This window comes from Thermobia domestica, chromosome 10 (assembly GCF_964235325.1).
Source record: "Thermobia domestica chromosome 10, izTheDome1.hap1.1, whole genome shotgun sequence".
In the NCBI taxonomy this organism is placed as follows: domain Eukaryota; kingdom Metazoa; phylum Arthropoda; class Insecta; order Zygentoma; family Lepismatidae; genus Thermobia; species Thermobia domestica.
Genome location: NC_137463.1, coordinates 230,413,894 through 230,427,787, shown reverse-complemented (window position 1 = coordinate 230,427,787; position 13,894 = coordinate 230,413,894). Strand labels below are relative to the sequence as shown.

The window sequence follows — 13,894 nt, the reverse complement described above, 5'->3', positions numbered from 1 at the left end:
TGGTTCACCTCTAAATTTCCAATGTTCTCTTTAGCTGCGTTCTAAAGATTCATTCAGAAGTAAAAATATTATATCTTGTTAGCAATGTATTGTGATCATGCTCTAGTCTGTAAAATAGGGAGTGTTTCACAATTGATAACCTAGGTGTCTCGGAAGTCAGGAAATTAAGAGAGGGAGTTCGCCGGGGAGGAATTCGAAAGTTAATCTGTGATAGTAAAAAATTTAGAATCGATTTTACCATTGATAATCTTATATAGATAAAGTAGGTCTGCAGCCTGGCGTCGTTTGTCTGAGGTACACAAGTTCATTAAGGACACTATTTCTTGTTTCGAGTAGTCACATAACTCGGGAGTTCTAAATCTAACAATGGCTATAAAGAAGGTTAAGACCGGGTCAATGAGTGATAGGTTAGTAGGTACAGCCATATTCCATACAGGTGAACAATATTCAATGATCGGGAAAATTAAAGTCTTATAAGTGAAACATTGTAAGGGCAGGGAGACTGTACTTCAGGAAATCTATAAATTAGACCAAGTAATTTCATAGCTCTGGATGAGATTGAAGAGATGTGATCCGTAAAGGAGAATTTTTCATCAAAGACAACACCTAGATCTTTTTGAGATAAGACACTTTTAATAGGTATTTTCCCTCTCTCTAAATGTTCACCAGGCAAAGTAATAATGAAAGATGTAAACTTATATCAGTTGAGACACTTAGCGACTATTTATAAGAAATCAAGGTACAGGGATATAATCGAAACGAACTCTTTTTAACTTTGCAGAGTACATACAGTACAACACTTCACAAAGGTAGGTCAATGGCACTTAACTTGTAATACTCACTATAAACATTAATACAATAAAGAATAAAGCACAAAATTTGCAGGTAGATTTTACGGTATATTCTCAAGACAATAAAACTTCCTTAAATACTATACCATAAAACACATCTGACAGTGAGATATGCTATCTATACTGAAGCTTATAGCTTAAAGTAAACGAAGCCAGCTAGAAACAACATACCTGATAACAATAACTAGAGAAAGTGACAAATAACTAGATTGCATGAGTTAACAGCAAACAAGCCTCAGTTTATGCAAGTCCTTAATGGCTTGAAATATTTTAAAACCAGTTTTTAATATTATCTGGATGTAAACCGTAAACAAGATATCTGAATGGAGTAGTAATGAACAAATGAGAGAGCACTAAGTTTTTAAAATTGTAAACGTGGGGATCGCAATGGAATAAACGTATATGGTATTGGATATTTACATCTATTCCATACAAAAGTGGAACTCCTAACTTAATTATTCGTATCATACGAGTAACTTCAAAAGAGCGAATAAACAACAGGTTGCCTTTCTAGCAATAGTTCTTCAGAAATAAAAAAAAGATCAAAGCATATTTCAGTTTATTAGTAGAATAGGCTATATATCTTACTTCAGTAAAGCAAAAATAATACTAAGAATTTATGAAATTCTATACTCGTTGGATACGTCTTATATTGCTTGAAGCATCAATAATATTTACGTTATATAACACATGAAAGAAATGTAACGTTTTGTTTTATATCGATGACTATAGTAAATCGATATTTTCAATCGATATCTGATTACCAGAAAGTACAAGAAAAAAGGTAGATATAGCCTATACCAAATTCGATAGCACAACCAAATTATCGCACGGAAACTTCACTATTGCGATAGATAGACTATATCATTATTTATAAGGAAGCCATCCAAAGAGAAGGAATGTTTTAATATGAAACAATAATGAAAAATGATGTGTACAAACGATTCATGGTATAAAAACTATATTTCTGTTGCTGTTACTTCAGGCCTGACCCACTTGTTTGCCCTTGTTGACCTGGAAGAATGTGGAGCTAATGCTGTGTAGCACACACTCTGAACTTCCTCAGCTGTGCTGCTTTTGTTTATTGGCGTGATGTCGCAACAGCCGAGTGCTTTCAAGGACATGAAGTACTCAGCAGTTACCGACAAGCTTGCTGTCTTCTGCTTTAAACGGTTGTGCTATGTGATTGGAGGGTGTTCATACAGTGACACGACTATAAACACCTTACTGTACTTTTCAACATATTCATCATGATGTGTATCCAAGCACTTGTCGTAGCCTGATATACCGTAGCCTGACATATTTTCTATACCGTCATATTACTCTGCTACCGTCAATCTGTCGAAAGGTTCTTTGAATTCACCAGCAGGAAGAAAGCGCTTTCCGGACAGTCTTTCAACTTCCAGAACAAGTAGAAATCATGAAACCTTATCACATTCCATGCCTCATAATTGGCAGTATCCTTAATTTTGTTGCACATGTTCAGGGCTCATAGCTCATAACTTGATATCTGCACCGTCCCGTTTCTTGGTTCAAACTGAGGGATCATAAGTAGAGTAAGCTGCGTGCTACAATCGAATATTCATTCTTTCCGAAAAGCATTTTCATCCTGCTAGTGAATTCAAAGACACATTAAATACATTGGTGGAAACAGAGTAAAGTAACGGGATAGAAGAACTGGTATCATGCCACAAATGTTTGAATATGTATGGCAAATATGTTAGAAAGTAGAGTAAGATATATAGTTTCAGTACCATAATCTTTTACATATAGCATTTGTTATTTTTGTGTTTTACTTGAAAACGTTCGAACTCCGCCATGGCCGGTCCCAAGGGCGTGCTGAGAAGGGAAGGGACCCCTGTGTTGTGCCAGTTCACATGCTTTGTGGTGGCCTTGTTAACCCTCAGGGGGAGATAGGTGACAGGAACTGTGTGACAACACGCATGACTCTTACATATCCTGTGCTAAGAGCTGGCAACGTTAATTAATTGTCAGTGCGCATCACGATAACAAATTACCGGCGGAGATGAAGCTTCGGCTAACCTTCGAAGTGGGCGACTAACTCGTGCCATTGGATCCGGAAGAGTACGTGTGACCTTGTCATGTCCTCAACGAGGTAGGTAGTTTTTAACTTCCGCCTCTACCGGCGGTGGTGAGGCTTCGGCTATCTTCCGACATGGGCAACTAGGCCGTGCCCTTCGGTCCGGGAGATAAAGCTACTTGGTACCTTAACACGTATGAGAGAGCAGGTAGTTGGTGTGCCCAAGGGGCGGATCCAACGCCCTACCGGGAGGATGATGTAGATACCGCCCTCAAAGAGCGTGTTGTGCGTGCTCTTGGGGCTGGGATGGAATACTTAGTATCCTAACGCACACTCGTACCTCAGAAGTGCTTACACAGTGTTGCTGCATACTGGTTGTCACCAACTGGGTGCAGTATTCACGACCCTACCAGGGAAGCCGCCGCTCCCAAATGACCATTGTCTTTAAAGGGAGACAGTCTAAATCAGCCATTGAGTCTGAATGTACGGTGTACTCCTACCGTAACTAGAGGAAGTCCCGTATTGTTTGGACGGGCTTACCAGGGGAGACACGGCTTCCCCGGGAGACATGGCTCGGCTCCCAAATGACAATGTCTGCCTTGAGCAGACGGTCTACATCAGTCATTGGCTCTGGTAATGTACGATGTATCTCTACCGTAATTAGAGGAAGTCCCGTATTGCTTGGACGATCCTACCGGATTCCTGTCTGTGGGAAGACTGAACGCAGGTGGAGGAGGTACCAATCCCAGGAATCTGAGTAACGGTTCTGATCCCGCTGAAGGGAGTAAACTCTGCTGGACATGGGCCGGCACCAAACTCAGATGGTGACTTAACACGTACCATAGGACCCGGAATTAGATATGGGAGTATCTCGACGTGGTACATGGCACCTCTACACGTGAAGGCGGTTGGCAGTTGAACGTTAGAGGTAGGCAGGGCAGGGATTCAACAAGCCCCCTCGGGCATGCCTGGGGCTTCCGGATTGAGTTGGACTCTGCTGGGCTTGGTCATACCGTAGGAAGCTAATCCCAGGAATCTGGGTAACGGTGAGCATGTGAGGGAGGTGAGCTTGCCTTGAAATACTCGAGCACCATACCTGCAGAGTATGGGAGCACTGGCTCGCTAGCAGTCCGCCACCAGTAGGTAACTGGTAGGTGGAGCTTCGGTTCTGCCGCGCAGTGGGCGTATCCACTCCCTTAGTGAATAGGGGTTACACGCTAAGGCGTCAAAGTTAGGGGGCAAATCTTGACGATGCACTAAGTGCACGTGGACTCGGTCCACATTGAGAAAATAGCGGCTGGGTTCTTAAGTCAGTGGAACGCTTTATTCATAAACAATTCAGTGATCCGTGGACTGCCTGCCTTCTCCCTTACTAAAATTCTAAGTACAGAACCACAAACTAAATGTTTCCACTCTACGGGGCAACCATTATGGCTAAGTTAACACAAGAAATGTAACTATATATATATTAAATGAATAAATACTTACATACGAACACAGCTAGTTTCCGTAGGGACACGAGCCTCATTCTTCCTCTCAGAATGGAATCAATGAGGAATCCAAATGATATGGAAAATATAAACCGACAGAAATATGGAAGAGCGGATAGTAGACCATTCTGAAAAACAATAGGAAATAAGTACTAATTTAGTTACTTAAATAACAAAATTGTTTATTTTTATGTACACTCTGAATACCGTGGGTTTGGTTATTTTTCTGTGTTGCTATTGTATTTCTTTCCTACCTCTTTCTTATGAGGAAAATAACGAAAATTATCGACAATGTCCAATTCCCAATTACAAACCAAAGTCAATTATGAGGAAAATTACCCATCTTATTTAACAAATTGCTTGAATATTTTTCATGTTAGTTTATTTGTGCAATATTCAAATATGGGTACTCACTAGATTTCATTTTTTTTCTTTTGCTTTCATACAGGGTGTATCAAAAAGGACCTTACAACTTTGAAAACTCATATTGATTTATTTATTTATCTTACAGACAATTTTGATGTCATTTTGAAGCAAAATACATCAAGTTTTGACTCACGTTGTACACTAGTTTAGAAACGAGCCACCGCAAGCACTAGCGGCAGTTACAGCAAAGATGGCTGCTTTTACTGGTCCCGAGTGTGCTAGCTATGTTTTGGTTTGAAGAATCCAAGTCTGCAACAACTGTGTAACCAGAAGGCCTAATATTTATCAGTAGCATATGTGTTTCATTGAAACTGGATGTTTGGTAAGACACAACAAATCTTCAGGTCGTCCCGTATGTCTAAAGACGTTGTAAAGAAAGTGAGACAAAGCTTTGTAAACAGTCTTACAAAATCAATCTGGCGTGCTTCTCGATAGCTGGGCGTTCCACACATGACAATTCGGCGTATGTTGAGAAAACGGTTGCCTCTTGGTTGCGAAAAGCGGTTGCAAGGATCTACCTCGCAATTGAACGAGTCACACCTGACATACTGCAGTGACTTTGGCAAGAAATCGACTTCAGAGGTATTGTGTGCTACATCACCAATGGAAGCCACATTGAACCTCTTTAGGTACGTATAAGGTAAAAGAACTTGATTATTTTGCTACAAAACGACACCAAAACCATGTCTGTAAGCTAAATAAATAAATATGAGTTTTTAAAGCTGTAAAATCCTTTTTGATACACCCTGTATATATTTACTTTTATTCACCCTCTATGATAACTATTAACACCGAACCTGTTGTAAATAACATAGATAATTTGAGAAATGATATTCGGTACAACGATCCATCATCCGTTAGATTTTGAACCGAGCTAGGGTCAATTGTCAATAATTTTTATTCTATAATCTAGGATTATAGAATGGTTCTTAAAAAGTTCCAATATAAAATGAATTATAATAAATGTACTAATATAAAAAGAAACTGCGATATTGGTTGTTTATAATTCAGAATCAGAAATACTACTAACATTAATAGGACTAATTACATATAACACTTTATCTTAATTTCCCTTCGAAATTATTCCCAATATGACGTTTCAAATTCGTATTCAAGAAAACGTGTTAGACCCTATAATTATTCTATAATTATAAGGGCGTTTAATACGAGAATACTCGTAATTTTTATTACTGTTTTGGTTTCTACTTTTTGTGGTTTAATCTTTTATCAATTTGATTAAAAAAGACATCTCAAAAAGTTGAGGATTTAGTTTGATGTCATCTTCCCGGTTCAGTTTTAAGATTTGCAACGTATCATTGTGTAATTTATGATTAAGTGGAAACTGCTTAAGAGGCTTCATCCCGGCGAAATGAAAATACCGCTAATTTCACAGTAATTATGTGATATCTTCAAATAGATAAAAGATAATCGAAAAGTGGAACAACAGCGCCTTAGACAATATCATTTTACATGAGATACCGTTATTACGACTCACTTATCTGCTTTCAATTTCCAGCCATTTAGAAAATCGGCATTTATTTTCGCGTTTCTAAACGGCTGAAAACGGAAAGCCACTAGGTGACTTGTGATAACGGTACATCACGCAAAATAATATTGTCTAGGGCGCTCTTGTTCCATATTTCAATTATCTTTTATCTATTTCAAGATATCACATAATTACTGTGAAATTAGCGGTATTTTAATTTCGCCGGGACGAAGACTCTTAATTTACTTGTTGATCTACCTAAAACGCTTGGCGATTTTAATTGAGTCTCTTCTATATATTATCATTAAGTTTAGCAACAGCGTTTCTTCCATGCAAACTTTCGGAGTGTCATTGTCCTCCCGTCCCCGAGGGGCTAAAAATAATTAAATTGCTGTTGTCAATATAACAAACTAGTGTCCCAGTGCAGCCCTCTCACTTTTTGATTTTGCCTCTCCCGGGACCAAATTTTCTGGGAGAAAACCTGGTAAGCATATTGCCACCTTATTTGCTTTCTATTTTATAGTAGCGATAGGATTGAAAAAGTTTTGTAGGAAAGATCATTGTATGTCGCAGAAGTGTTCTTTGGATGACAGTCCAAAAGATCTAGAAACCACAGAGTTCAACAAATGGACACAAAATGTTGAATTTTTAAATTTGAACCTAGAGTTATGCTTGAATTCAATACTGGCAATAACTAACAATTTTAGATGTTATTGAAAAGATTAATAAAAACCGGTTAGGACATTGGCTTAGAAGGAATTCTATCATGAGAGACATGGTAGAAGGTACGGTGGCAGGAAAAAGTGGAAGGGGAAAGGAGGCTATAGTATCAAAAGTTATAAGATCATAAGTGTAACGAAAAGTCATACATCAAAGACAAAGAGGTTATCTCAAGACCCTGATGCATGAAAGCTATTCTATTTGCGGCAAGTGACCTGACAATAATGACATAATACCTATGATGATGATGAATTACTAATATGATACTTCATTAATTCTTCATGAGGGGCCACGATTCATTCCCGTTCTGCCTAAAGCCCCTCCAACACTTCCAGAAAATATTTTTAATGATCTTATCTTTAGAAAGAACGGGAATTCCTGTTCTGCCTAATCTTTGGAGACAGGGAATTCTATGCGGAGAGTTTTTTTTTTTTTTTTTTTTTTTTAATATATAGGGAAATGCAGAAACGAAGCGCTTGACTCCTAGCGTGTTTTTACGCAGATCGGAACTCATTAGGTATATGCCGGCTGTAATGGCCGCAGTAACGAGGATAGAGACAAAACCCAAGCGGTCAAAATCCAAGGGACAGAATCATAGGAGTATATTTGATGTACCAGTGCACACTCTATGTGATTATTTTTTCCTTTAATTGTCATATATTCTAAAATGTTATCTGTATTTTTTTCGAATTTGTGAAATAACTTTTCTTTCTTTTAAAACTGAAAAACCTATAAAACGTTAAAATAATATAAATGGGCAGATTGGCTTTAATTATTTTCACACACTCATATGAAACGTTCCGGGTACTCCTATTTATTATACATTTAATACATTTGAAATACGTTCAGCACATTGCTGTAAGATCATTCTTTTTAATTACTTATGATGCTATTTGATTTTTTTTTAAATGTTCATCCTTATGAGGTAGCATATAGCAGCTTTTTATGTTGAGTGTTGTATAAATATTTATTAATTTTAATTCTGAAATGCTGATCGAGATTTTTTTTAAAGCAAAGATCAAAATGTGAAATATATACTTACTACAACAGTCTATGAGTTTTATTTGGTTTTCAGTATTGAAAATGTTGTTTCAATAAACTGAAGAATTACAGATAACATTTTAAAGCATCCAACGCTTCGCTCCAAATAACCATTTTTTTTTTCATTTTTTTCCCCAGAAAAGTACCAAACAAGTATTCCCTCATCTTACGTCTACAATATCTATGCACAATTTCATTCATTTCGGTCCACTTCTTCTTGCCTTTCGGGCGTCAACTTTCAAACTTTTGAGTGGGTGCTTTTGCCCCTAAAACAGTTTTTTTCACGGAAAATTAAAAAAAATATATATTCGTTTATTTTTAGCGTGTTGTCTCTATACAAAGTTTCGTTGTAGTTCCTCATGCCCTTTAGGCACTTCTGACATGCTGTTAGTAGCACTTTTGATATTTCGTGATCAAAGATTTGGAGAGGTCCGTGTCCAACTCAACGGCTTTTTGCAGGAAAATACGGAACATATATTCCCTCATCTTACCTCTACAATAACTGTGCATAATTTCATTCACTTCCGTTCACTTTTTCTTGCCTTTCGAGCGTCAAATTTCAAAATTTTTGGTGGGGGACTTTTTCCCCCTAAAACCGTTTTTCCGCAGAAAAAAAACACGTATTCGTTTATTTCATGTATAGTATCTACCTACCAGTCTTGGGAAGTAACGTAACGCAAGTAACGCGTTACTTGTAACGCGTTACTTTTTAAGTGACGTTTCCTAGTAACGCGTTACATTTTTCCAAAGTAACTGTAACGGTAACGCGTTACAATTTTTTTAAGTAACGTACCTAGTTTGCGTTATTTTTTCCGCGTTACATTTCGGATGAGTAACTACAATATATGTATTTTTTTTTCGGAAACAAATGTTTCCTTCCTGTAAGTGAATTTCTCAGAATGAAACAATCGAGCATGAACTACGTATGTCAGTGACCGACAGTCACAGACACACAGAGAAACAGATAAGTTCGTAGTGCCACTTGCTGTTTTTGGAAGATGAGGACAGCCTCAGGGAAATCACGTGTACTGATTGCAAGCACCTGAAATATTTTGTCCTAGATTTTGACAGCTCCAAATCAATACATTCAGTGAGTGCACTAGGAGTGCAATGATACCGGTAGTCTATTTTACTTTGATTGGTATTGTTTTTATAAAGATGCAGAACGAAAGTATTTTACCGTTCGAACATTTGAAAGAATACTTTTTTCTTAAGAGCTGAGGTGATGGTGCTTGGACAGAATTTAAAAGTACAGTGTCTGAAGTGCCCCGGCGGAAAATATCAACAACTAGGGTGCCATAATTAATGATATACAGTAAGGGGTTAATATGAATAAACTGTTCTGATGAGCAGGCCTACTCTATTACTAGCAAATAGTTTGTTGATGGTATGTAATATTGGAGTTCTTTCAGATCAATTTGCTTATTCTTGAGTCTCGTTGATTATAGAGTCTGAAACTAGCTTTAAAAAGCATGTATCGATTTTAGAGTTACTGGTAAGTTTTGATTTACCCCCAGTTCATATGTTCTCATTTTATTAGTTGTAGTGTAATGTTCCTCTATATTCTGTATTTTTAATTTTACATAACAACATTGTTATTATTATATAATTAGTTTAGTAGAATAATAATAAGCAACCATTTTTTCTAACGTATAAGAATGAGCACGAGTCAAGATAAACTCGACTCGACTCGAATTCAAGTCGACTTTCGAGTCAAGTCAAAGGTAATATTCTCGAGTCGAGTTCCGAGCCGATTCAATTTTTCGTGTCGAGTTTCTAGTCCAGTCGAGTTTGATAAATGGCTCGTTCGTTTTAACTCGTCTTGAAATCATGGCCAGATTACACTGGAAAGCGAAAGCCATAAGAAATGTAAGGTAAGCAGTAATATGGAATACTTTTAGTGCTGCTTACGAGAGGGGACACTGCTCGCATCTCGTCTCGTCTCGATAGCGACACCACAAGAGTTTTTTTTTTATAACAAGCTCAGCTGGTTTGGTTGGGATGAGCCATCTGCTCGGTTCGGCTCAACTGAGCTGAGGGCTCTAGCCGAGTCGGTTGAATGAGCTGTTGGCTCAGCTCACTTCTCGGTTTGGGTCGATAGTGAATGAGCTGTGAGCCAATCTGCTCGAGTCGTTGACAATTCTAAACCCGGGCCGAGCAGTTTTAAAGATATTTGGCCACTGCCTTATAACTTTTAACAATGTTTGGCTCGAGCCCGAATACTCAACCTAGACCCTCAACCCAAATTCAGAATCTCGTGAACAATGTCCTTGACTCCTAGACTTCACGAATACCGAGGTTGGCAATCAACTAGTTTTTTAGTATTGAAACACAAACCGCCTATCTTTCATGTTTATATACAGTGTTGTTATAATTATTATTATTATTATTATTATTATTAATAATAATAATAATAATAATAATAATAATAATAATAATAATAATAATAATAATAATAAAAGTTGTAGTAGTAGTATTGTCATTGATAATAATTATATTGTCTATGTAATATAGTTGAAGAGAGTACTCGAAACTACACACCGGATTTGGCTCGACTCGACTCGAAACTCGACCTCAATTCGAGTCGAGTTGGAGGAAATTTTTCGAGCTTAGTTCTCAGGTCAAGCTCAAAGATGTATGTGTCTAGTCAAATCGAGTTAAATAATAATAATAATAATAATAATAATAATAATAATAATAATAATAATAATAATAATAATAATAATAATAATAATAATAATAATAATAATAATAATAACTAGGAATGCAATGGATGTACCCGATTGCAATGAAATGAGCTGAGCGAGCTTAAACTACGTAATCATTCCTGGCCATTATGCAATAATAAATGCCATTTTTAATTGTTGACAAAAAAATCGCGTGAAAACTTTTTCCCCATGTTAAGTCTATGCAAGCGTTTTTCGGTCATTATTCCTCGATGGTACATCGGATTTTTGATTTCGACCTATGTTGTCACTCAGCACGACATACTCTATCAGCGTGCTAAGTTTGGTTGAGATCGGCCAAACGGTCTAGGAGGAGTTCGCGGACAACCAAACGGCTAACCCGAGTATAAGAGCTTCGCTTCGCTCAGCTCAATAATAATAATAATAATAATAATAATAATAATAATAATAATAATAATAATAATAATAATAATAATAATAATAATAATAATAGTAATAATAATAATAATAATAATAGTGGTAGTAATAGTAGTACGGAAAATTAAAGTAATAATTTTTTCACATATTTAAAGTTTCGGACCTAAAAGTAACGCGTTAGAAACGCGTTACTTTCGAAGTAAAGTAACAGTTACTCTTTGGGGCAAGTAACACGTTACTAACGCGTTACATTTTAAGAGGAAGTAAAGTAACTTGTAACGCGTTACATTTTTACAAGTAACTTACCCAACACTGCTACCTACTAATTTTTTATTAAAATCGGAGTGTTACATTGTTACGTGTTAGTCTTCTACATCACAACTTTTTTTTTCGTCATCACCTTATCAGCTGATTTGTCTTCTATACATAATTCTATACTATGTGCAATAGTATCATACATACTTTTATTTTCATATTTACATTATCAATGTAAAAAGCAATAATACAAAATATCAAAATCACATATTGAAATACTTGTATATTTTATAGAGTTCCAATTAAGTCAAGAGGTCAGATAATTGGGGATAAGGACCATCTTATGCATTCTCTGGCATTATTTGTTTAATGTACGTATGTCCAAACATGTCTTGAGGATGTGAACTGTGGCATCTTTTATGTACTGCGAGCCTTAGCATGTTGGACATAAACTACTGGAAAACTGAATAAATTTTTGTTATGAAATGACTTGATATTAGCTCGAATTAAGTTTGTTTCTGTTACAATGTCAAAAAACAGCTTTCTTGTAACTGATTCAACCAATTTTCCATTTCTTTGCACGTATTAAAAATAAATTTTTACTAAAGTAGATTGGAATAACACTGCTAATAACAGAACTATATCCAGTCATTTTTCCGAGAACTAAAATTTATGATGAAACTTGAAGTAATAGTTATTCTTCTTACGAAATCTGTTCAATTACTAAAGAAAAATTCCCTAGAAGAAAACCCTTCTGCACAGAATTTCCCGTCTTCAAAAATTAGGCAGAACGGGAATTCCTGTTCTGCCTAAAGATAAGAGCTGGTGAGCCGTTGGGCAGAACGGGAAGACACGATGGCTCAGTGGTAGAGTGCTTACCTCTGGTGCATGGAATTCCTGGTTCGATTCCCACCCAAGTAAGTTTGTGGTGGACAACATCGTGTCCGTGGGCTTTCTCGGGGTACTCCCGTTTCTTTCCACACTCTTCTTCTTCCATCATTCACGTACCTTGATCATTCGTCTCTCTTAGCCTTAAGGGCATAATCATGGAACATTAAACTAAAAGATTTCATTTCATTTTAATTTTTTTATGTCTTAATGATTGATTTATGCTTCCATTACGAGGGCCATGCCGAAAGTTTTTAGCAGCGCAATAATCTAACATCACAGCAACATTTTATTTATTGCATTCGACACTCTGATATTTTGTGACTTTCAGCCATCAATGGCAACAATGAGTCTGTGATAGCATGGTCAGAGATAAGAGAGATAAGGAACCGCGCGTGACCCATTGTCTAGTTAGCCATCGAGCTGTCAAGACGTGACCTTCGCGCTATGATTTTCTACGATTACAAGAAGGGCTTAACCGCGGAGCAGTGCCTTGAAACTTTGGTGAATATTCTTGAGGAATCTGCTCCTTCCCAAGCCAGTGTTGGAAATTGGTTTCGGGAATTTAAAAGGGGACGTACGTCACTTGAAGGTGAACCTCGTTCCGGACGGCCAAACACTGCAGTGACTCCCGAAAACATCGAAGCTGTGAGGCCAATGGTGTAAGATGATCCCCATGTATCTTTCCTGGAGATCGAAGCGACTCTCAACATTGGGTCAACAGCAGCGCAGACAATTATGCATGAACACTTGGGTCTCAGGAAAAGGTGGTCCCCTATTTACTCACGGAAAGGAAAAAAGAGGGTAGGGTGGAATGATGTGAATTTATGTTGAATAAATTCAACCAAGGGACAAGTCGTGATGTTTACAACATCGTCATGGGTGACGAAACGTGGATTTATCATTAAGATCCGCTTACCAAGCAGCAGTCGCAAGTGTGGAGCTTCGAGAATAAGGACCCCCCCAACCAAAGTGAAGAGACCTCTTAGTGTTGGAAAGAAAATGGTTGCGTCTTTTTTCTCACGGAAGGGACATGTTGCGACTGTTGTACTTGACAATCGGTTTACAATGAGTGCTGAGTGGTACTCAACAGTTTGTCTTCCCACTGTGTTCAAGAAATGGAAGGCCCAACATCCAAGATCAAAACTCGGCCATCTTCTGTTGCATCATGACAATGCAAGTGTCCACAGTGCTGTAGGAACTGTAGACTTTTTGAACCAGAAAGGAGTCAGAGTGCTGCCACATCCACCCTATTTGCCGAACTTGGTCTTGTGCGATTTTTTTGTGTTTCCCAAAGTGAAGGAACACTTGTGTGGACGTCGCTTTTCATCGGATGATGAAGCGTTTGATGCTTATTTGGAGTCAGTGGACAATATAGACGAAAGTGTGTGGAATAAACAGTTTTCTAACTGGTTTGAAAGAATGCAAAAGTGTATTTGTGTCTGTGGAGAGTACTTTGAAAAACTGTAAATGTTTTGTTCCAGTTCGATGCTTCTTGTGGTCAGAGCTAAAAACTTTCGGCATGGCCCTCATATTATTACTGCAGTAGTAGAAGTAGTAGTAGCTTTGGATATTAATTTTGGATGACCAAT

At 37.4% G+C, this 13,894-nt stretch overlaps 1 protein-coding gene across 1 annotated transcript in view; it reads right to left on the bottom strand.

Moving 5' to 3' along the window:
- Positions 1-13,894, bottom strand: part of LOC145663052 (sialin-like) — a 127,706-nt gene that overhangs the window by 19,069 nt on the left and 94,743 nt on the right. Inside the window, exon 8 of the mRNA XM_081729212.1 lies at positions 4,381-4,510. Coding sequence (XP_081585338.1) covers positions 4,381-4,510 — 130 coding nt within the window. The remainder of the gene's footprint in view (positions 1-4,380; positions 4,511-13,894) is intronic.